The sequence below is a fragment of the Hemiscyllium ocellatum genome, chromosome 2 (assembly GCF_020745735.1).
Source record: "Hemiscyllium ocellatum isolate sHemOce1 chromosome 2, sHemOce1.pat.X.cur, whole genome shotgun sequence".
NCBI classification, from domain to species: domain Eukaryota; kingdom Metazoa; phylum Chordata; class Chondrichthyes; order Orectolobiformes; family Hemiscylliidae; genus Hemiscyllium; species Hemiscyllium ocellatum.
In genome coordinates this window covers 88,395,360-88,421,554 of record NC_083402.1, presented here as the reverse complement: position 1 = coordinate 88,421,554, position 26,195 = coordinate 88,395,360, and the positions used below count along the sequence as shown (strand labels likewise).

The 26,195-nt window shown below is 40.0% G+C and overlaps 1 protein-coding gene across 1 annotated transcript in view; it reads right to left on the bottom strand.

Annotated features, from left to right (window-relative positions):
- The window catches only part of ntrk2a (neurotrophic tyrosine kinase, receptor, type 2a), a 254,756-nt gene that overhangs the window by 68,662 nt on the left and 159,899 nt on the right, over positions 1-26,195 (bottom strand). Inside the window, exons 13-14 of the mRNA XM_060845213.1 lie at positions 18,184-18,314; positions 11,201-11,373 (exon numbers count right to left, since the gene is read on the bottom strand). Of these exons, the coding sequence (XP_060701196.1) occupies positions 11,201-11,373; positions 18,184-18,314 (304 nt within the window). The remainder of the gene's footprint in view (positions 1-11,200; positions 11,374-18,183; positions 18,315-26,195) is intronic.

The following is a 26,195-nucleotide window of genomic DNA, read 5'->3' as shown; positions in this document are numbered from 1 at the left end:
ACAAAATTAAGCCAGTTCATTGAAACTATTATGCAATGAAAATAACTGAAACCAGTCTTTCAGAATTATATATCCTGTTGAATTGACCTATTGCTGGAAATTACACATTGGGATAAGAGTCACCTGCATTTTATTCAGCTTGGAGGAAAAAAGACAAAGCCAGGCATGGGAATACACAAAGAACTATATTTCAGACAACAGCTTTTGGGTAGAGAGTGAAAAAATGGATTTTCTAACAGCATAACTGGAAGTTTACTCACTGTCTCCCTGGCTTGTTTGGCTAAGTAGTAATTACACTAAGATAAACAGATGTTTTTTCTCCATTGGGCAAAATGAGTTTTCTTGTGATATCATCCTAAATTCACTTCGCTAACTAACCACCTAGCCCACTCCTATGACATCCCTCTCATCCAATGATAGCCCAGTTCTACCATTGTGTCTGGAAAAACTTGCTACTGCCAGGTGTCTGGGTGCTAGAGCAGCATCCCTGCCAGTTGCACTGGCTTTAAAGTGCTATTGCGCACCTTGTTAGTCTGGAGCTGTCCTGCATGCTTTGTGATATTTGCCTTGGACATGTCAGAGAGGAGAAGCTTAATGCCACTTTTCTGAATAGGTATCTCGAGGCTCTTCTGCATGAAGTGGTTTAGAGGAGTGTGTCCTCTTCCTCTAGAATGCCTGAAGAGGTCAATACACCATACATTGCCACCCAGGTCAGTGCAGTCTCAGTTTTATCTCTGCTACTACACCCACTTCGACTGAGATTCTTGCTCTACCACTCTCTCAATTTGCTGTAATGTTTTCCGTCTCTACCTCTCACCCTCTCTAACCCCTCACACCACTGAACCTGCAGGGGGTTGGTTGGCTAGATTTGCAATGCAAAGTGATACCAACAGCAAAGGTTCAACTCCCTGGCTGAGGTTACCATGAAGTTCCACTTTCTCAACCTTGTCCCTTACCTGAGGCATGGGACTCTCTGGTTAAACTCTCCATCTCTCTGATGAAAGACGAGTCCTATGGTTCTTTGCTGAAGAAAACCTTGCAATGGATTTCATAATTTTGACCAGCACTGTGGTAAAACTGTGTTTTTTAAAAAAATTATTGCAGCCAACTGAAAAGATTTAAAAGAGGGGAACTCATTCATCCCTCCTCATAAGAAATAGGAAATTATACAACTGCTTTCACACCTTTTGGATATTCCACAGTCAACATGTTACTTTTTTAAGATGTACTGACTTTGGCTTTATCAGCAAACTGAATCATTGGCTTGTGCACAGCAACATAGTGAAAAAACAATTAATCTATCCTTATAGTGTTGATCAAGGAACAGGGCATGGGAGAATTTCCTGTTTATTTTTGAATAGTGAAACAAAATCCTTTGCATCATCTCTAACTTTGAGTTTTTTAAATATAATTTATTCATTTATAGGATGTGGGTGTCACTGGCTGACCAGCATTTATTGCCCATCCCTAGCTACCCTTGAGAAGATGTTGGTGAGCTGCCTTCTTGAACTGCTGCAGTCCACCTGCTGGGTTGACCCATGATATTAGGGAGGGATTTCTAAGATTTTGGTCCAGTGACATTGAAGGAATGGTGATGTATTTCCAAGTCAGGATGATGAGTGGTTTGGAGGGGAGCTTGAAGTTGGTGATGTTCGCACAAATCTGCTGCCCATGTCCTTCTAGATGGAAATGGTCATGGGTTTGCAAGATGCTGTCTGAGGATCTTTAGTGAATTTCTGCAATGCAGCTTGTAGATAGTATACACTGCTGCTACTATGCATCGATGGAGGAGAGAGAGGATGCTTGTGGAGATGTAACGATATCATCTTAAACAAAGAAGTCTTCCTTCAGTACTACATCAAACTGACTTTTGATATTTATAACATTGAGTTATCAAATTGAGAGGCAGCTTTAAGCTTACTGTTCCACACCGGCCAAGAGCAGATTCTCCTGTGTGAACCTATTAATGAGCAATATGTGTAACATTTGCACTTCAGTATAGACAACCTCATCCACCCTCTTCTGCAAGATATAATTGCAGCCTCAGAACTGGTAAGGTCCATATTTCCAGTATTTGTGAAGGTGGCTGTGGCAATGTACTTTTATGTACCTGGCTCGTTTTTGGCTGGAGGTATCTTGCAGTTTGTCATTTAATGTTGTTGAATATTCAAACAAAGCTAGCTATATGTTTTCCCTTGCCGGAGAGCAGCAGTTGGAGCTAGTATGTGGCTTTGAGAGTTATAGTTTTCCTCCTGGTAATGGGTGCCACTGAATGTCATATATTTGCTTTGTGGCCACTGGGTTTTAACTCTGCTCTATGCTACAATTAAAGTGTAAAATGTGGGTTGTTTGTGACCATGCACAATATAATATGCACATCAATACCTTGTAACCTGGTTGCAGTCATTATGACATCATTCTGCAACAGTCCACTGTGCCATTTCTTTCATGATATTGAGACCATGCAGTATCACAAACCAAGACACATGCTCTGCTGACAGCTTGAGGGCTCCGCTAGAGCGGCCCAGGCTGTGGAAGCTTTGTTTCAGCTTCCCAATACTGCATTATAACAAATCAAGTTATGGGTACTGGATGGTCAGAGGCATCTGTTGACCATTCTGATACTGACTCTGAGACTTAACCTATGTAAATATGCTCAGCATGTATTACATGAAATGTGACATCGCAAAGTATTGTCATGGTGAAATAATATTTGCATTGCCTGGACCAGTTAGGAGGAGCCCGCAGTGATTGGCAGAGTAGGTTCTAATGATTTGTGGTAGTCTACATGCTGCACAATCTCACCAACAGTAGGGGATAAAACTTGCATATCAGATCAATGGGAAGGAACTGAGGAGGAGGAGTGAAAAAGAAAGTCCATTGGAAATTTCGGCAAGCCCTTTCTGACTGACTCATCCAACTGCAATCTCAATTCCACATTCACCAATCTGACCTTCTATTTGTTACTTGGCCATTGTTGCTTTAGTCCTTTCAATCACAATACAAAGAAATAAGTTAACAGGGAGAGGTTGAATAGGCTGGAGCTGTTTTCCATGGAGGCATAAAATCATGAGGGGCAGGGATAGGATAAATAGATTAAGTATTTTCCCTGGGGTGGGTGAGTCCAGAACTAGATGGTATAGGTTTAGGATGAGAGAGGCAAAATATAAAAGAGACCTAAGGGGCAACATTTTCAGGCAGAGGGTGGCGCATGTGTGGAATGGGCTGCCAGAGAAAGTGGTGGAGGCTGATCCAATTGCAACATTTAAAAGGCATTTGGATGGGTATATGAATAGGTAGAGTTTGGAGGGATGTGGGCCAGGTGCTGGCAAGTGGACTAGATTGGGTTGGGATATCTAGTCAGCAAGGACAATTTGGACTGAAGGGTCTGTTTCCATGCTGTACCTCTCTATGACTCCCTGAGTCTAACAGAAAATAAATAGTTCAAACCAAATTTATAGACCAAATTATCTTGTATTTCACAGAAATGAGAATTAATGCCAACATCCTTGTATAGTTAACACACACCACATGCCACGGTCCTGTTTTGTCTGGGTTCCTCCCAGCAAAGCCAATCCATTTTTAACCATTTACACTTACTCTTAGCATGTTTTCTTTTCTCTCTCCCTGTCTCTCTCTCTCTCTCTCTCGCACTGTCGCCTCCACCCCCCCAACTCCCGTCTGTCTTTCCCTCTGTCCGTCTCTCTATCAACAGCATAAAAACCAACCACCATTTCTCAGCTATTTTCGATTCTGACAAAGGGTCACTGGACTTGAAAGCTTTTAACTCTCTTTTACTCTCTACAGATGCTGCCAGATGTGCTGAGTTTTTCCAATACTTTGTTTTTGACACTTGTGTTATTCCCTTGTTACTGTTTTCCTCGAGGCTTTGTCTGGCCTAGTGTTCAGCACAGCTGTGACTTCCAATAGGGAAGATTACAGATTAATTTGAATATTGACCTCCTACATTTCCAACTAACAGCAGTCTGGGCTGGTTGGCTGACAGGCAAAAGCAGGAAGGGCATATACTGTCATGCTGAAAGAGGAGAGCAGCTTATGCTCCATGGGACCACTACCATCCCCATATGGCAGTATCTCAACAATCCTTGCAATCTGGTGGATAGCAGGTGCTGGATATTACAACAGTCCAGCAAATCCTTGTGAAATATTTGTAACTGCAGCTATGACAGCATCAATCTGAGCTTGCAAGGTAGAAAATTCAGCTTGCTTGAAAAGGTTCATCTGCAGCACTCAGATATGAGGATGGATTTTTGTAATTCCAATGTTTGTGATTTTTAAGATCCAAAATGGCTGCAGGCATAAATGAGAGTCTGAAGAGAGAAACCAGCAGATTGTCACATCTAAGTGTCAAAGAAACCTTTAATAAATTTATTTTGTGGGATGTGGGTAATGTTGGCTGGTCAGCATTGTTGGCCTTCAGAAGGTGGTATTGAGTTACCTTCTTGAACTGCTGCAGTCCACCTCAAACAAATTTGGCTGTGATCTCTTGTGATGACAAAGAATACAAAGGAGTGATGACTCCTCCTCAATGGTAAGCCATCCATGTACATATTATGCTGCAGACACATTTTGTATTTTTGTCTTTGAAGGATACACAAAGGCAAAAATTAAAAAGTTAGTTTGGACTGTATTGGATTGGGTTATTGAGAACTGAGTGGTAATAAGTGGTAGATGATTGAGTTGGAAGTGAATTGAACAGTTGTTGAGGGTTGCAACACATTTGATGGGTTACAACATTTAAAGATGAATGCACCAATCTTGACCACTTTGGTGCAAACAATGCACTGTTAGCAACACTGTATCTAGATTCTTGGGTTTAATCCTGAGCACTGATTTCTGCCTATTCTGGTCCCACTGCCTCCTGAGAGCTTGTCTGGAAGATAGAACATAGAACATAGAAAAATACAGCACAGTACAGGCCCTTTGGCCCTCGATGTTGCGCCGATCCAAGCCCACCCAACCTACACTAGCCCACTATCCTCCATATGTCTATCCAATGCCCATTTAAATGCCCATAAAGAGGGAGAGTCCACCACTGCTACTGGCAGGGCATTCCATGAACTCACAACTCGCTGAGTAAAGAATCTACCCCTAACATCTGTCCTATACCTACCTCCCCTTAATTTAAAGCCATGCCCCCTCGTAATAGCTGACTCCATACGTGGAAAAGGTTCTCATTGTCAACCCTATCTAAACCCATAATCATCTTGTACACCTCTGTCAAGTCACCCCTAAACCTTCTTTTCTCCAAAGAAAACAGTCCAAGTGCCTCAGCCTTTCCTCATACGATCTTCCTACCATACCAGGCAACATCCTGGTAAACCTCCTCTGCACCTGTTCCAGTGCCTCCACATCCGTCCTATACTATGGCGACCAAAACTGCACACAATACTCCAGATGCGGCCGCACCAGAGTCTTATACAGAGATCTCCTGGTTCTCAATGGCTATAGTACATTTTTAATCCCCTGCGCATTCTTGATCAATGTTCACTCGGCATTTCTGAAATATCTCCCATGTTGGACTGTTGTCTATCTTTCAACTGTAGACTTATATCAGGAACCTGGACCAGCCACAGAGCACTTCATTGTCAAGAGCTGCAGATTGACATTTGGTAGTGCGGGGTGGCATTACCTGATGCAAGCGGACAGTATGCTCAGTACCAAGTGCTACTTACATCACAAACAGAGCAGGTAAATTGTCCATCATGGTCCCTATGCTTATATTCAGAAACAATCAATTTTAAACACCATGTAGATCAAAAGTCTTTAGCATCTGAATTTTCTTCTTTGATTGTGAATTTTGTACCAAGTCTCTGGAAAACATTTTGCTATGTTGTAATTATTTGGTTGGATCAAGTGAGAATGTTCCTTTAAAGACGCCGTGTGGGCTGCAATAAATTTCAGTAATTAGAAGAGCATGTGGTTGTCTTGTTTTATGAATAGAAGGGATCATTTTTGGAAATCCCCAGATGCAGATCAAAGGGAAAATGATACCATTGAAAATTAATTTGCTTAATATACCATTCAGAGCTAGTTGTATTTTTCTGTAGGTTAGAAACTGGATCTTCCTGTGCTCTCATTTAACAGGCGTAAAATAAGTGCAATCCAAGCTGGGTTTTAGTGACCTGCATCAGAAGGTACCTTCAGGGTGTCCAACCTGATATATTGTGGATCCCTTTACCAATGCCTGAGACAGTCCCCTAAAACAGGTTTTGGGTCACTTACATAGAGAAATTATGGCTCAATAGACTCCTTGCAGAAATTAGATTGCAATAAGCACAGTTTGCTCAACTCCAGATACATCAGTGATTGCTAATTTATTTTTAATAGAATTTTCAAAAACATCAAAAGGTGGAATCTTCTGGGCCGGGGACAGCAAGCCTGAAAGCGGGAGGGGAACTAAGTTAACTGGAATGGTCACCTTTGAAAGAATTAAGTTGTGGGTAAGAAGGCCCAAGTCTCCACCTTCGCACCCCACTGCCAATTGAGAGCCTTAAGTGGTCAGTTCTGGAACAACCAGCCTGAATGATATGCAGTTCCTGGTCAATTCACCTTCACCCTGGCTCATCCTTCCAATAGGAGAAAGTGAGGACTGCAGGTGCTAGAGGTCAGAGTCAGAGTGTGGTGCTGGAAAAGCCTGACCTGCTGCGTTTTTCCAGCACCACACTCTCGACCCATCCTTCCAAAAGGAAACCCACTAAAAGGCAACTAAGTAGCTGTTGATTGCGAAAAGATGTGGTGAACTTTTCCATCTCCATAAGCCTTGGCTTTCCTTCTTTCAAACTCCTCCTCTTTTCAGATCTGTGTTAAAAATGATAAGCCACCGCCCATTGTTGTGAAACTAAGAAAAGTGGCAGTGCTTCCCTGACAATATGTCTGTATATAATATCAGAGTTTGAATGTTTACTTAATCAAACAGCCCTTCTAGAGCTATGAGCTAAACTAGTATATTTAAGACATAATGGGCTTCTGGAGTGTTAATTGATTTCAATAGAAAATGGCGTACAGGGATATGGACAAAAGGCAAGAGATTGACACTTGATAATAGAACTGGTGCAAGAACAATGAGGCCAATGGCTTTTTTTGTACCATAACAATTCCGTGATTCTGAGACTTTGTTTTGATGTAGTTTTACTTTTATTCTAAATATTCTATATCTAGATGGTTTTTTAAAAATTTTGTTTTCATCATTTGTGCAATGATGATCTATTGGTAAATAAGATCTGTTGCCTTGAGTGATGGCATTTCAATGAATGACCACTACATTAGTAAAATAAATATGATCTACCAAGCCAACTCTCATTCTGGCATCTGACTTGTCTAGTAATAATATCAATGAGATCAGAGTTATATATCTCTGTATTTCGGGTATTCGTAGTATGGGCATGCCAGCTTACCATAATGTTTGAGCTACTGTTCATGATAGAGACAGTGACAGCAATTTCAATTAAGAAATGACAGGGCCTGCTTGGTTTCACATGGTAAAGAAATAAAACACTTCCTGATCTAACTGGAAGAATGTTTTGTAGTTATTAAGATTTGGGTTTTCAATTTCCCCTTTCTTGGGTTGGCAAGAAGGGGAAATAGTTGGGTGAGCTAGCACTGGGAGAAACTCTCACCCTTCTCACCACCACTGCAATTAAATGCTAGGAAAGAAGATCCATGGGCAAGTTTCAACACATGCCAGTCAACTACACCTCTTAAGTGTTCGATAGATGACCATCTACAGGCTTCAACCACATCCCTCTACAAATACGTGTCTCGCTGGTAGGTGAGAAAGGTAGCCAGTTTCCTGACTTAGATATCGGGGGACCCGCCTGCTGAGTTTAGGAAGTGGGCCCCCAATTTGCACTAATCGGGAGGCAATTGGAGGCATGAATGGTGGGAAAGGGGGTGGCCTCTGAAAGATCACCCCTGTATTCTTTTATAAGCCCCCAACCTGCAAGAAGAGGAAAAAAAAATGATTTACTGCTTTGTTGTTGGATGCCTCTAGAGTGATGACCTACACAGAGAATCAAATGCAACAATCCACAGAGTGCATCTGTCCCTCATTAATAGCCCCTAGCACACTCAGGATGAAGTAAAGATGGTGAAAAGGTTTTCATCATCCCATTCAGTCCTCAATTAAGTCCATCAAATTGCTCTCCAATGCTTGGATACCAGGGAAGTGTGCATGTGGGCTCTAAATGGGAAGATGGACAACTGGAGCATGGAATAGGGGACTTTGTTCCACCTCTGTGCTCATGCCAATCCCCTTCTGTGTGTAGGTGATGCAGCCTATGAAGGGACTTTTTCAACCTTCCAAACAGAGGATGTCAGCTATGAGTAATTGATCAATCAGAAAGAGAGAGTAAGCAGCTTGCATTGTGCTCTGCTGATTCCACACAATCTGTATCCCATAGCTGAAGTGGAAACTGTAAGTTAGAAGATCTTAGAACTCTAAGATAGGTTATTTACCTGACTTTTCAACGCAGTTTTTGCATTGTCACATTTCTGTTTTGTAGGTATAAGCCTGCAGCCTGATGTGTAGTCTTCTGCCTTGTGAAGAATGGTTTGACACTGATTAGTAGCAAGTAATCATTGACTGTGAGAGAGATGGATTACAGATTGTCGGATTGCTTTGTATTGATGACTAGGGGGCACAAAGGGTTCAGAATTATGTGTCAAGTGACTACATTCACTTAGTTTAAGCACAGTACTCCTGAATCAGATTGTTCCAACATCCCTGAAGTTTTGGAAGGCAGCTATTGGTACCCTCACCACATTATGTTCCTTTGTTAATCTTCCTGTTATTCTTCCTCTTCTAAAGAAACAGAATGATCATCATCTTCCACATCTAGAGTTCCAGTCTGCATTGCTGCTCAATATTGTGCAAGGCACAGCAGACCCCATCATTCTAGAAACCATGACCAATAGATACTGACAGAGATCGATAGGATTTTGTGGTACAAAGAGAATTTACGAATATGAGAAGCTGGAGTTGAGTCAGAAGATCAGTCATGATTGTATTCAAAGCTAGAGCATATTCAAATGGCTATCACCAACTCCAGTTTTATGAAGAGTTCTCCTAAATCTGTACACACAACTCAATCATAATACAGCAACGCAATTGCTTGCTTGATGACAGCTCTGGCGTTCACATAACTTTATTTGTACATTTCTTGAGTGTTTGTTTTTTGGGATTCTTAGTTTCCATCAGCCATATGTCCAGAGAGTCTCCATGTTCTGGAAGACATGGCTGGCACAGTTTGAATGCATCACGACAATTTTCTGGGATCTTGCACACAGACATACTGGATGACAGGTTGCAAATGAGCTAAGCATTGATCAGTGGAAGCCCTTTTAGTTGAAGATGACTCCAGGGTGATCTGGGACCAAATTGATAGTCAAGTCTGCAGTGATCGATCCCTTAGACTTCTGGGAAGCCAGTCAGAGTTCTGAGTGCCAACTCATTTTACCTGCCCACATAAGGTGAAATATGTACATAAATGTTGAAGCAAATACATAGCTCTGGTGAGATGCTTGAAGCAGCAGCTTGTGGGATTCTGCAAATATCATCACCTTAAATACTGTGTGGCTGTAATAGACATGTCCACCTGGTCCACTTGGCAGGAGAGCTTCTTCCAGAAGGTGACAAATATCAGGGACCTTCTAATAAGAGTCTGAGTCTCTGGAGATATTGGTGCTCAGTCCAGAAAACCTCTACCCTACCTGTCAACATTCCGTTAGGAGTATTCTCTCCCAAGAGATGGGGGTCTCACATGGAACATCTCTGGGACACACGCACAAAACAATCCCACTGTCCCATGGCTGAACGCTTTAACTCCCCCTCCCACGCCATCAAGGACATGCAGGTCCTGGGCATCCTCCACTGCCAAACCCTTACCACCCGATGCCTGGAGGAAGAACGCCTCATCTTCCACCTTGTGACCCTCCAACCACACGAGATCAATGTGGATTTCACCAGTTTCCCATCTTATCCCAGATCCAACCTTCCAATTTGGCACCTCCCTCTTGACCTGCCCTACCTGTCCATCTTCCTTCCCACCAATCCACTCCACCCTCCTCTCTGACCTATCACCTTCATCCTCAACTACATCTACCTATTGCATTCTTAGTTACCTTCCCTCCAACCCCACCCCTTCCCATTTTTCTCTCAGCCCCTTTGGGCCACCCCCTCATTCCTGATGAAGAGCGTATGCTTGAAATGTTGATTCTCCTGCTCCTCAGATGCTACCTGATCAGCTGTGCTTTTCCAGTACCACACTCTTTGACTCTGATCTCCAGCATCTGCAGTGCTCACTTTCTCCCAGTTTAAAAATAAAACCCCTAGCCTTGACATTCTCCACCCTAATGAAAAGACACTTGTTATTCACCTTATCTATACCCCTCATTATTTTATAAACCTTTATAAGATCACCTCTCAACTTCCTACTCTCTAGTTAAAAAGGTCCCAGCCAATCCAACCTCTTTTTGTAACTCAATCCCTCCATTCCCAGTAACATCCAGGTAGATCTCTTGTGAACCCTCTCCAGCTAAATGTCCTTCCTATAACAGAGCAACCAGAACTGGACACAGTACTCCAGACGAGGCCTCATCTACTTCATGAACAACCTCAACATAATGTCCCAACTCCTATACTCAAAAGTTCTGAGTAATGAGGTTTTTTTAAGTCTTTAAAACAGTTTTTAAACTTCTGTACCTCAGTTTCTCAGGTCTTTTTGCCCACTGCCCTTTTATTTGTTTTCTGTAGCATGTTCAGGAAGCTGAGAAAATCAGTGAACAACATTGTCAGAATTCAAGATTGGAGAAACAGAATGTAAGTAGCTGATTCATCTTTTTTCTAATAGGGTTTATCATGAACTGCAATCAAGTTCAGGTTAAGGGTGAAAGTTGACAGGTTCCTGCTGGATTTTCATTAAATTGGCTGCTTTCCCTTTTAATCTATTAATCAAATCTTTTAATTTGTTGTCTGCTCAGAGCCCTCCCATTTTGAGATTTTAAAATTCTACCCATTTAACCCAGTGTCTCTTCCAGAGATGATGACTGATCTACTGAGAATTGCCATTTTTGTTTTGGATTTCAGTATTTTTCTCTGTCCTGCTTTGAGGTAGTTTTTCAGCAGTAAAACATTAGTAGCGTAGTAACAATGTAGAAACTTGCAGTTTTCTAAACCAACCTGAGAAATTTGTTGAGATCTCCATGCTTCATGTATTCAAAAACCATAATGAGGGGGTCACCTTCCACACACACACCATAGAATGTCACAATGTGCTCATGCTGCAGGTTGGTCAACAACTCTGCTTCACGATGGAAGTCCTTGCGTGCGTTGTCACTGGCTTCTTTCAATGTCTGTGTGTGAAATAACAAAATCTTTTTCACAAATGCCTTTTTCAGTTTGTTTTTAGATGACACTAGATGATATCACGATAAGGTGCAGCTCAGGACAACAAAGTGTACAATATGCATTTTGAGAATTTGGCACTAGCGAAGACTTGACAAACAGGAAGAAATGCCAGATTTACTCTGGATATCTGTTCTCCTAGTTCCAACATAAACAGTCTACATGTCCTTACCTGCCCTGTGTCATTTTTCAACTGAAAGAGAGGACATGTACAGGCATCTACGCATAACCATCTACTAAGGGTCCTAAATTTTATTAATAAATCTGATGGGATGCAGTCTATAATATAGCTACACAGTTAGTTAATACACTGGTAATGATCCTCCAAAAATGCTTAGATTCTGGAAAAGTTCTGAAAAACTGGCAGTGTAATACCATTATTTTTTAAAAAAAGGAAGGACTCAATAAACAGGTAACAATAGACCATGGAAGACGTTAGGAGTCTGTTATATGGGATGTCATTGCAGAACATTTAGAAATGCATAATATGATCAAGCAGAGTAAGCATGGTTTCATAAAGGGGAAATCATGCCTAACAAACTAATCAGCATTATTTGAGGAGGAAACAAGCAGGATAAATGAAGTGGAAGTAGTGGATGTAATATATTTGGAATTTCAGAAGGTATTGAATAAGGTAACACACGTTGGGTTTGTAAGATAAGAGCTCATGGTGTTTGAGGTACTATATTAGCATCGACAGAGAATTGGCTAATCAATAAGAGACAGCTGGGGTGTAGGGGAGATTTTTAGGTTAGCAACTCATAACTAGTGCATTGCCATAGGGCTGGGGCCACATAATTTACAATATATATTAATGACTTGGATGAGGAAAGTGAATGTCTTATCACCGCTTCTGCAGAACTCACAAAATTAGATGGGAAGGCAAGTAATGAGGACAACAGAGTTTGTAGAGGGATCAAGTCAGGTTAAGAGAGTGGGAAGAAACTCAATTGGAACATAATATGGGAAAAATGTGAGGTTATGCACTGTGGCAAGAAGAATAGAGGTGCTGAATATTATTTAAATGGAGAAAGACTGGAGAAAGCTACAGCAGAGGAACCTGCGAATCCTTGTGCATGAATCACAAAAAGCTTGCAGTCAAATTGTGTGTATTAGATAAGGCAAATGGAATTTGTGTTTCGTTTCAAAAGGAAAATGGCATGTAAAAGTATGGAGTTGTTGCTAAAACTATACAAGATATTACTGAGACCACAGCTGGAACAGCTTTGTGCTTCTTATCTAAGGCAAGATAAATTAGAATTGGAGGCATTTCAGAGAAGGTTAATTCAGCTGATACCAGTTATGCAGGGAGGAGAGATTGAGTAGGTTAGATTTGTACTCATTCTCACTTAGAAGAATAAGAAGTGATCTTATTGAAACATGTAAAATACTTATGGGGAGGTGGAGGGGATTGACAAAGTAAGTGCAGAGAGGTTGTTTCCTTTTGTAGAAAATTCTAGGACCAGCAGTCACACTCTCAGAGTAAGGGGTCACCCACTTAAGCCAGAGATGAGGAGAAAATGTTTTTCTGACAGGAGAGAATTTGTGGACTGTCAAGGCTGGATCCTAAGTAAACAGCAAGGTGGCTCAGTGGTTAACACTGCAGCCTCACAGCAGCAGGGACCCAGGTTCGAATCCAGCCTTGGGTGACTGTCTGTGTGGAGTTTGCACATTCTCCCCGTGTCTGGGTGCTCCGGTTTCCTCCCACAATCCAAAGATGTGCAGGTTAGGTGAATTGGCCATGCTAAATTGCTCATAGTGTTAGGTGCATTAGTCAGAGGGAAATGGGTCTGGGTGGGTTACTGTTCAGAGAGTTGGTATGGACTTGTTGGGCCGAAGTGCCTGTTTCCACACTGTAGGGAATCTAAACTCAACGCTGCATTAGACAGATTTTTAATCATTCAGGGAATTGAGGGTCATGAGGAAAAAGCAGGAAAGTAGATTTGAAGATTATCAGATCACTCATGATCTCATTGAATGGTGGAGCAGACTCAATGGGCTGAATGGCCTAACTCTGCTCCTTTGTCTTATGGTCAAATTGAATGCAAATGAGTGATTTGGCTTGGTACATGTTGCAGTCCCAGTTGAGACCATGAATTAGTAACATACACTGGCACAGGTATCAAACATATCATTACGTTTTGGGATTATTATTCTAATTGCCTTGGTGTTAATATTTTTACCATGAGCACAACTCAACTTTTACTATGACTATATTTTGAGGTATTTCATGTTCTAGAATTGCACAATAAATACGATCAATCATTAGGGAAGGAATAGCAGCACTTTTGGAAAATCAGAATCTAATCAAGCACAGTCAGTATGGCTTCATGAAAAGGAAATCATGTCGAACTAACTTAGAGATTTTCAAGGAAGACCTAAACCAGAATGGATCGTCAGGAACTAGTAAATGCACTGTATTTGGACTTCCAGAATATATTTGACAAGGTACCTCACAAAAGGTTAAGTCATAAGATAAGAACCAAGGTATTGGAGGTAGTATGTTGACCATTGATAAATGTGGGTAAAAACAATGACTGCAGCTGCTGGAAATCAGATTCTGGTTCATTTCCTCTGCCCTGAAACTCTTCCACCATGTCCTGATAATCCAGAATCTGGTTTCCAGCATCTGCAGTCAATGTTTTTACCTCGATGATTTTAACCCTACTGCGAATCCTCTTGCAAGGATGCCTGCCTTGAAGAAGTTTTCCTCCTCTTTCTATAAGAATCTCAGGGAGTCCCTCTCCCACAGCAACTCCCAGGTCATTTCCTCTGCCCTGAAGCTCTTCAACCGTGTCCTGAAACAAACTCGCTACCACAGCCACATTTGCTTCCTCAGTGCCTGCTCCACCCTCCCCCCGCCCCTGACCTATCACCTTCATCCCCTCCCCCACTCACCTATTGTACTCTATGCTACTTTCTCCCCACCCCCACCCTCCTCTAGCTTATCTTTCCACCCTTCAGGCTCTCTGCCTTTATTCCTGATGAAGGGCTTTTGCCCGAAATGTTGATTTTACTGCTCCTCGGATGCTGCCTGAACTGCTGTGCTCTTCCAACACCACTAATCCAGAACATGGATAAATGTAGCTAATTGGCGACAAAAAGCAAGTAGGGATAAGGGGAGTTTTTCATGCTCGCTACCCATGACCAATGGGATTCCACAGGGATCAGAACTAGAACCACAAATATTTACAATATATGTTAATGTCTTGGAAGAAGAAGCAAATGTATTGTAGCCAAATTTGCAGACAAAAATAGGTGGCAAGGCGGGTTGTGAGAGGGATACAAACAATTTACAGAGACAGGTAAGTGGGTAAAAAGTTGGCAAATGGAATATAATGGGGGAAAATGTGAAGTTGCTCATTTTGGAAAAGAGAACAAATGAACAGAGTATTACGTTAAATGGAAAAAAAAACCTGCAGAAAGCTGCAACACAAAGAAACTTGGGGGTACTTGTGCATAACAAACAGAATGCTAACACACAGGTGCAACAGGTAATGAGGAAGGCTAATAGAATGTTGGCCAATATTTTGAGGGGTTGGAGTATAAGATTACAGAAATCTTACTGTAACTGTACAAGTCACTTGTGAGGCCATATCTGGAGTACTGTGGGCAGTTTTGGTCCCCTTTTCAAAGGAAAGATGTCATTTCATTGGAGATAGTTCAGAGAAAGTGGACTAGGATGATCTCTGGTATGGAGGGACTGTCTTAGGAGTAAAAGCGAAACAGTTTGGGACTCAACACACTGGAGTTTAAAATAACCAGGTGATCTCATTGAAGCATATAGCATTCATAAGGAACTTAACAGGATAAATGTTGAGAGGAGATTTCCCCTCACGGGAGAATCTAGGATCAGTGGGCATAGTCTTAGAGTAATGGGACATCAAATAAAGACTAAAATGAGGAGGAATTTCTTCTGAGATTGAAGCTAATAGGACTCTTAAGGGGCTTGACTGGGTGAATAGAGTCATAGAGATATACAGCATGGAAATAGACCCTTCAGTCCAACTCGTCCATGCTGACCAGATATCCCATCTTAATCTAGTCCCACCTGCCAGCACCCAGCCTATATCCCTCCAAACCCTTCCTATTCATATACCCATCCAAATGCCTCTTAAATGTTGCAATTGTACCAGCCTCCACCACATCCTCTGGCAACTCATTCCATACACATACCACCTTCTGCGTGAAAAGGTTGCCCCTTAGGTCTCTTTTATATCTTTCCTCTCTCACCCTAAACCTATGTCCTCTAGTTCTGGACTCCCCAATCCCAGGGAAAAGACTTTGTCTATTTATCCTATCCATGCCCCTCATAATTTTGTAAACCTCTATAAGGTCACCCCTCAGCCTCCGATGCTGCAGGGAAAACAGCCCCAGCCTGTTCAGCCTCTCCCTATAGCTCAAATCTTCCAACCCTGGCAATATCCTTATAAATCTTTTCTGAACCCTTTCAAGTTTCACAACATTTTTCCGATAGAAAAAATATTCCAACAGTGGCCCAACCAATGCCCTGTACAGCCGCAACATGACTTCTCAACTCCTGTACTCAATACTCTGACCAATAAAGGAAAGCATACCAAACAGCTTATTCACTATCCTATCTACCTGCGACTCCACTTTCAAGAAGCTATGTTTCTCTTCATGGGACAGTCTAGGACCAGAGGGCATAACCCCTTGGTATAAAGGCCACCAATTTAAGGTTGAGATGAGGAAGAATTTCTTGAGAGTTGACAGTCTTTGGAACTCCTTGCCACAGAGAGTTGTGGAGGCAGGAGCCTTGTATATATTTAAGGCTGAGATTCCCAATCAGTAGAGAATCAGAGGTTATGCAGAGAGTGCAGGAAAATTGACCTGAGGAATGTCAGATCAGCCATGATCCTATTGATTGACAGAGCAGGCTGGAGAGGATGAATGGGTTATTCCTTTTCCATGGTCATATGGGTTACATACACTAAATCGCAATGATACATACCAGTGAGTTCTTAAACTGAATGACAGGCTAGCGCTTTTATATTACCTTATAATGTCAAAACATTTCATAAACAAGTTGCTCCAAAGTAAATTGTTGATGTTTATCTTGACAAATCTATCAACCACCTAAGACATATCAAGATTTTTGAAACCTCAATGTGATAAATAAGCAGCCAGTTAATCAGTTTCCAGGAATATTGATGTGTGTCCAAACCTCTTGCTTTTTCTTCATACATTGCAATTGGATGTTTAGCAATTCCTGGAAACCCCAGAATACGTTCACAGGACTTGAATTTAATATCTCATCTGAATAACAGCAACTGTTGCATTACATCACTCAACATTCAGCTTCATCCAAGAGACTGGACACAACAACTTCTGTCAGTTGTATTATCAACTGCTCCATTTTAAAAAAAATCAGTCAGGAAATGTGGATGTCTCTGGCTGGTTCAATATTTTAATACCCATCCCTAAATAGCCTGATGGTGCTGAGTTGCCTTTTAGATCTGCTGAGTCTATTTTGTTCAGGAACACACTGATAGTTGAAGGAGTTTGTAATATTTATCAATAAGATATTGCAGATGACAATGTGCTGCAAAATAATTCAAAAAACTTCATTTAACCTCCACACGTCTTGTTTGTTCTGTAATTCAATGCCATGTCAAAACATACTGCCCAAAAATGTGTTATTAGTTTTTTAAAAACATATATACTTTGAAAAGAGTCGTATTAGATTCTTGGTCACAGCATAAACCACTACATGCAAGATACATAGTAGAATCCATAAAGCTTGATTCTATTTCTCAATTCACTGTTAACAACTGTCACAGCAATTATTTACGTCTGTGCATGTCCAATGCATCCACAAGTTCCCTTCCAGAAATGCACAAGAGAAGGGATTAAAAAGCTAAGTGCAACCCAAGTCTATCTGCGCAAATCTATTCTATCTCTACTAGGCTTCATTCTTTGTGCACGTACATAATAAAAACAGTCTCTTGCTGAGTGCTGGAAGCTCATTGCAAATAAGCAAAACACTGGCTCCTACGTCTTATAGTCTACTAAACTCACAATATCTTTCCTTAATTCAAGAGACCCTGGTCATATTGTCTTCTTTTATAAGTAAAATATATTGGAACTGGAAAAGGTATCTTTTCAAGAGATAGGCTTACTGCAGAAATGTCCTTATTGCACATCAGAGTTTTCACAAAAATGTTGGAAAGTATGCAGTCCATGTTCAAACATTTCAAACTGAAATGAAATGTTATGGAATGTTGCTTTATGGATTAAAGTTGCAAGAGCCTCAGCACAACAAGTTGTGCAAGATGCATCTTGAATGGCAGCTGTTGTATGAGCAATGACCACAGTAGAATTTGTAATCTGAACAATAAATTATTAATTTAACAGGAATGTACAGCAAAAGGGATATAGTAAGCAAGAATACATACAGAGAGCAAGTGGGCCTGGTTTTCAATTTCCATTCAGCAGACAAATATTCAGAATGGAAGGCAGTCCACTAAGTGGAATCGACTGTGTGCATCCCACTATTCTCAGGTTCCCATGTTTTCCATGAACAATTTGGCCAAGCTGATCTACTTTCATTGCCATATGAAACCAGGCCATATTTTTACATCTATGAGTGAGATCATGTGTCATGCTCTTTTGACATTGCACTAGTCCTACTAAGCCCAATTTAAAAGATAACTGAGACTGATAGCGAGACAAGCATTTATCACAAGGAGCTTCAGATCAACCCATAAATTAATAATTGAAATTCTATAGTACTATACCTTCACTGCCACCAAGGTTTTGTCATCTTCTGTGCAAAGGTTATGACATTCAGCAAGAAATACTTTGCCAAAGGCTCCTTCACCCAACTCCCTCTTCAGGACAATATTGTGCCGTTTGATGTTTCGGACAACTGTCAATAGATAAGAATTATTGTATTACTCTAATAGAAACTAAACAGCCATTTCTTCTAATGGTTTCTTCCAAGTATAAAAGGTAGACAAGTTTAATTGCTGTGCCTAATAGAAAGGCCCACAATTAAGAGAGGCGCAATTCAGAAGATTAATCGAACTATGGATTTAAAAAATACTTCACTGGAGTAATTTTAATTGACTCACTTTCCACATGAACTATTGCAGTAGTACCAATACTATATACATATGATACAACAGCAATGGCATCCTGTCACCTTACTCAGCAAAACAACACAAGTGTTTTATTCATGCTTCCATGCAGGTGGGAAGTTATATCATGTCACAGCTATTGCATGTCCACATTTTTCACTTTGTATTCATATTACAAAGTACCTGGGCAGGTTGATGCTAACTCCATGTTTTAAATTAATCATAATTTTAACCTGAATTGTGTTACTTACATTCCTGTTCACTTTATCAACACTATAGTTAAAGTGTCTTTGAAATAAATTCAAATTTAACAATGCCATGAAGATTTCTCCTGTTTTTAACATGGTGAAAATTCAGATACTGGCAACTAAAGGAAAAATTATCCTCACCGTCTCAAAAATTCAGGAATTCAATTGCAGGTAAAGTTCAATAATTATTTGGTGCACTATCCCACGCATTCTTTGACTTGTCCTCATTCAGAAATATTTCACAGAAATATGTTAGTGTTTCACATGACCAAAAGCAAATGCCATTTCCTTCTGAAAAGCATTGTAATGTTTACAACATAGTTAGCATGTTAGAATGAAAACAGACCTGAAATGTTATGATAAAGGTAAAGGTAAATGTTATAGTTTATGGAGTTCAATAAATAAATTCTTTTTTTTAATAGCTCTAAGATTACCTTATGAAACATTTTATTTAATTTCTGGATCTGTTTTTTGGTATCATGTAGACCTATTTAGTTCTACTTCCCTGCCTCTTAGAACATTTAGTCTCAATATTTTGATTGCATGAAAAAAAATTATTCAATCCTAGCCAAATGAATAACAGAAGACTTGTTTTTACAGAATATGTTCATTCCTGCTTAATACAAGGATGGACCTCTCAAGGTTCCTCACAAAAGGTGAAGTCATATGATAAAGGCCCATGGTGTATTGGCGACAGTGTATTGGCATGGATATAGAATTGGCTTATGTGCAGGAAACAGCAGAAGGAGATAAAGGGTTGTGCAACCGGTGACCAAAGGGATTCCACAGGGATCAGTGCTAGAACCACAATTATTTAAATTATATATTAATGTCTCGGAAGAAGCAAGCAAATACACTGTAGCCAAATTTGCAGACAACATGAAAATAGGTGGAAAGGTAGCTTGTGAGAGAGATACAGTTTACAGAGACATATTGATAGGTTCAGTAAGTGGGCAAAAAGTTTGCAAATGGAATATAATGCAGGAAAATATGAAGTTGTCATTTGTGGAAGAGAGAACAAAAAACAGAATATTATTTAAATGGGGAAAAAACTGCAGAAAGCAGCAACTCAAAAGGACTCAGGGTAATTGTGCACAAAACACAGAAAGCTAACACACAGGTGCAGCAGGTAGTGAGGAAGGCTAATGGAATGTTGGCCCATATTTCGAGAGGTTAAAGTATAAGATTAGGGATATCTTACCATAACAATACAAGCTGCTTGTGAGACAATATCTGGAGTACTGTGAGCAATTTTGGCCCCCTTTTCTAAAGAAAGATGTAATTTCATTGAAGGCAGTTCAGAGAAAGTTGACTTGGATGATACCTGGTATGGAGGGCCTGTCTTATGAGTAAAGGCTAAACGGGTTGGAACTCAACTCACTGGAGTTTAAAAGAATGAGAGGTGATCTCATCGAAGCATACAGCGTTCTTAGGGAACTTGACAGGATAAATGCTGAGAGGATATATCCCCTAATGGGAGAATCTAGGACCAGTGGGCATAGTCTTAAAATAATGGGGCACCAAATTAGGACTGAGATGAGGTTGAGAATCCTTGGGAATTCCTTGCCACTGAGAGATGTGGGGGCAGAGTCCTTGTCTATATTTAAGGCTGAGATAGATTCTTGATTAGTAGGGGAACTGAGGGTTATGGAGAAGGAGTGGGAAAGTGGACGTGAAGAATGTCACTCAGACATGATTGTATTGAAGAAGGCTTGAAGGGCTGAATGGTGTATTCCTCTTCCTATTTCCTACAGTCTTATAGCTGAAAGGTAACTTATAGCAGCCATTTGGAAATTTCTTGACTTTTTTTTATCAAAAAGTCATTAAACTAAAATATTAACTCTGTTTCTTGCTCCACAGATGCTGCCAACCCTACAGAATATTTCCAGAATTTATTCTTCATTTTGACTTCCATATCTGCAGTATTTTGCCTTTGTATTCATGTCTCCATTTGTATATAAGTGAATAATATGGATGCTGAGAAAAATTGGAGGGTGGAGCATAAATAATGAAAAGGTACAGATACATTATTTAAACAAAATAATTTTAAACCATCATCTGGGGCATTGAGCATCAATTGTTGAAATGGCGATTTTGAATGTATTTTGGATCGTACTGATCTAATCAATCGTGGATTCAAATATGGGGTAGTGGAAAGAAAAGAAAACAAAGAAATAGAAAAGCAAAAGAAAAAGTTATTGTAATAAATGATCTTTTGAAGGGTTTTCTCCAGTAGCCTAATGGTTTTGTTAACTCAGTTCCAAGACCACAAAGATGAATCTTTGATCTGTGGGAATTTGTTAATTGTGATGGAGACACAAAATTGGTTTCAAGTTTTAGGATTGGGAATATGCAATAGTGAGTGGATCCTCTTGGAGAATATCTGTGAACCTGTTTGGATAGCTTTAGGCTGAAACATGCTGAGTCTAGTGGTTACAGTAGAAGATTTAGGAAACCCAACCTGGGTGTTCACTTTCTATCTGCAAGCAATGAAGCTGAATTTCATATATCTGCCAACATTTTAGCTTGTACCAAATAAATCTCATAATTACAATGTTTTACCATTACTAGAAAAACCCAACTGATATATCAATGTTCTAGATGAAAGGGAACAGGCTAGCCGTATTGGTCAGGCATACATCAGACTGATTCAGATTGCAAGGTTCATTCTTAATACACTAGGGATTAATGTAACCCAAGTAAAAATGAAATCTATAGAAATTAAGTAAAATGTTCTCAATTGGCTGGAGTCATCACTAGTGCAAAGACAGATGAATATGATTGTTTGAGGCAATCACATCAGTCCCAGCACATTAGTGTAGGAGCTCACAAAGCTTGACCATGTTCAGCTGTTTCATTAATAGTCTTCCTCACCACTATTAGGTTAAAAATGGGGAGTGTTAGTGAATGATTGCACAATGTTCATTTCTATTTGCAACCGCTGTAATACTTGAGATCTGTGTTCACATTCAGCAAAACTGGACAACATTCAGACTTTGGCTAATAAATGACAAATGACATGAACACCACACAAATGCTAGGCAATGCATAACTCCACTAAGAGTAAATCACATCTTCTCTCCGTGAAATTCATTGGTACTACCATCACTAAACTCAATGTTCCTGGTCATCATTGATCCAAAGATAAACGAAACCAGCCATATAAGTCCTATAGTTATAAAATCAGCTGGAGATCAATGGTCACTTTTACTTGGTTCAGACTATGAGAGGTGAGATTTTTCTCTGGATTTCATAATCATGAGGTTGAATGCAATAAAGTTTTTTTAAAATCAAGACTATAACCCCAAATCAAAGACTATTCGACTTGAGTGCTGATTACAGAAATCAAGTGTGGAGTCAAGAGTTTGCACAAGGTATTTGGTAGGATATTTCCTATTGAATGGAGTCTCAATAGGTTGGGGACTTCTGATAACTTTTCCAAATCTGTCCCAACTTTACGTAACCTAAGTGGGTTTGTCGTGCATTGTAGATTCCCTTGTATAGTTCGCATTGTCAAGATGGAACCCAGATATGTAAGCAAATATTCCTACTGGTGTTGCAGCCAAAAGAAATCCAAAAAGAGCACCCCAAACATGAGATCCATTGCTTACCATTGGACTGTTCCAAGACAGCAGTGGAGGCAATGTCATTGAAGATATTTTTAAGGGTCTCTGAGTTTAAAAATAGTTTCTTAATTGTCAAAAGAATCAAAGATATAGACATAGGCAGAAAAGCAGAGTTGATGCCACAGTAGATCAGCTATAATCTTGTTGAATGCTGGAGGAAGCCTGAGGGTCCAAAATGCCTTCTCCAAGTATTAATTCATTGGTTTATATGGCACCATTCACTGAAACTGGTACTTTCAGCAGGAAAGTGTTTGACCTGGTGGACTGGAGTGAGGGGTGGTTGCTGCCAGGCCTTTTCCTACAATGACGAACTCAAAAGTTTCACTGTCTCTTTCTGAAAGTCCTGCAATCATCATCTTGGTAGTCTAGTATCTATCCAGTTTGCAGAGGGTCATTTCCTCTCTTCTTTCACACTCCCTCGTTCCTGTTAAATACTCCTTTTTCATAAACAAGTAATTTTTTAAAAAGTATTTTTGAAATCTACTGAAAACATCTAAAATTGAAATTTAAAAATTTAAAAATTTACTCTTCCACAAGTAGATCTGAGTGGTTGACTGTAGTGTTAATGGTAATCATTCTTTCAAATGTGTTATCAAGCAAACCTAACCTGCAAGAGGTAACTTCTAGTTTTTAGGTTGAATTAGAAGCAGTGTAACAATAAGGTTGAGGTTACTTACATTTTGGAATTTGGTTCAGTGTTCACTGCTCATGTTGAATAATATCCTGACAATTTTTTGTGGTGAATTTCTTCCTCTCCTTGCCATTCCTGAATCCTGCCATTCTTGAACTCCACACTATGATACAAGTTTAGGATCCAAGGACACTTTTTGATTTGGTTTATTATTGACATATGTACCCAGATACAGTGAAAAGTATTGTTTTACATGCTATCCAGGCAAATCATACCTTACATAAATATATCAGCATAATAGAACAGAATGCAGAATATAGTGACACAGCTACAGAGAAGGTGTTGAGAAAGAACTACTCTAATAAATGAGAGGTCTATTCATGAGTCTGATAACAGCAGGGAAGAAGTTGTTCTTGAAAGTGTGAGTATGTGTTTTTAAACTTTTGTATCTTCAGCTTGATGGAAGAGGGTGGAAGGGTATAACTGGATTGGGATTGATGATGTTGACTGTTTTCCTGAGGCAGTGGCAATTTTTGATGGAATCAATAAATGGAAGGGTGGTTGGCGTGATCTCATCGTAAACCTAAACAAACTAGTAAGCTATTTGACTGTAGAGGCATAACAGCTGAGTCTATATCTGTGGGTGGCACTGCTGCCTCACAGCGCCAGAGACCCAGGTTCAATTCCTGTCTCAGGCAACTGACTGTGTGGAGTTTGCACATTCTCCCCGTGTCCGCCTGGGTTTCCTCCTGGTGCTCTGGTTTCCTCCCACAGTCCAAAAATGTGCAGGTTAGGTAAATTGGCCATGCTAAATTATCCATAGTGTTAGGTGAAGGGGTAAATGTAGGGGAATGGGTCTGCGTGGGTTGAGGGTCGGTGTGGACTTGTTGGGCCGAAGGGCCTGTTTCCTCACTATAAGTAATCTAACCTAATCTACTACACTGACATTCATGACTGCACAATTCTAGCCAAGATCTCCAAAAGGCAAAGGAACATAAACTTGCTTGTTTTGTCTCATCACCTCCGAATTATGGCAACAAATATTAAAAGAAAGCCTTAGATTTTGATCCTAGTTATTGATCAGTGTCTTCTATTGGAAATATTTAATATTTAATAGGAATACCAAGACTTTTTCATTGAAGGACACTTAGCATCAAATATCGACAAATTATTTAATATTTATGGTTAATTATTATGATTCCATGTGCTGAGTAAGAGACATTGGCCCCTTTTGTTATATTGCCAATTACCAACTTATTGTTGTTTATTTCAAACCGCATTTGTGACCTTCAATGTCTATGCTCTGAGAGTGCGAGTGATCTATTTACAGTCTCCACAATCTGAATATCAGCGCTCAAGTCTCAGATTTAGATACTAGTCACATACAAAAAGCTGTCTGCTGCTCTAATGATGCTGCAGGACTTGCACATCCACATTATGCATCCCCCTTCCCCAAAGACCTGTGCAATTTTGTAAGTATGACATTAATGGAGTACTACAGAGTTCGGGGTCTGCAATATTTCATATTTACAGAGGCCATAAACATCATGTTCAGGCAGTAAAGATATGTCAACAAGCAGTTGAAGCCGCAAATGAAATCCTCCCAAGCTCTGACCTGCAATTCCCTTAATCACAGCCTGGCTTAGCAGAAAACGTGGTAAGGTTCTGTGTAAATTCTAACCATTGCAACACATGGAGTTACAATTCCATTCCACAGTTTCGAAAGAGCAGAGTCCGGAGTGAACCGAATTTTCATTGTAAATTGATTGAAAAGGATTTAATAGACATCCACCAAAGTTATAAAAATAGCTAACAAGATACTAAATCCATCACAGCTAATGGCAATAACCTATCTCTCACTGAGATTCCATCACTATTGGTTAGAGAAGGCCTTTCTTTCACTGCAACAGGTGACCTCATTCTCCACAGGTTTTTTTATTAACATCTTTTCGGGATATCTTAGCATGTTCCTTTTATTTCATGCCAATCAAGTACAAGGCTGCAATGTGAAAACTAATGGCTCGCTTTTGAAAACAGCTAAGCCACACTACCCATCCCTACTGCCAAGTTTGCACTCAATGAATTAATGCCACTGTGACCATCACAGCCACTTAGTCCTTTGCAGAAAGGCTTTGGAATTTCATAATTGGTAAAGTATTCAATTACCAGCACATCTTGATAAAATTCCCAATGAGCAAAATAATGTGGGTCTCAATTGTCGAAGGAGGATTATAGTCCAATGTAATTATTTTAAAATAACTTGGCAACTTTACAGTCAAGGAGTTGTAATGATTTATATAAAGATGTATATTCAGTCATGAATGATTCATGGATATGCTGTTGATTGGAGAAGTCTCTTCCCATACTAATTCACCTTCTCATCAGAAAAGATTTTACCACCATAATAATTCAATCCATTAGACAATTTACATTTTAAACTTCATTCAAAAACTGGCATATGAGAGTTTTGAGCATGGAATCACAAGTGCGTTTTGAAGTGAATATTTTGTGTCAGTGTTCACTAGTGAGAGAAACAATATGAGGATAGAAATCAAAGAGAAGGACTGTGATGTACTTAGAGAAAGTAGCATTGACAGCGATGACGTTCTGAGCAATTTGGCCAGCTTAAAAGTTAATAAGTATCCAGAGCTGCATGAAATGCATCCTATGTTGAATGAGGCAAGGAAGAAAATTTAGGGCATTGGCAATAATTTTCAATTTCTCCCTTGTCTTGGCAGAGCTTCCAAAGAACTGGAGGACAACCAATATGGTGGTACCATTATTCAAGAAGGGAACAAGGAAGCTATCAGCCAGGCAGTGGTGGGGAAATTATTGGAAGCAATTCTCAGGGACAGAATTAATCTGCAATTGGAGAGGCAGGAATTAGTTAAACACAGCACAGTTTTGTTAAGGGGAGATCATATCTGACCAACTTGGTTGAAGAGATACCAGTTATGTAGATAAAGACAATGTATACAATGTAGTTTGCTTGGACTTCAGTAAGGCTTTTAAGAAAGTTCCACATCAGAGACTGATAGCATAGGTAAGAGTCTATGGGATCCAAGGAAATTTGACTAATTGGATCCAGAATTGACTGAGTGGCAGGAAACAGAGAGTAATGATTGAGGCTTTTTTTTGTGACTGAATGCATGTGTCCAGTGGAGT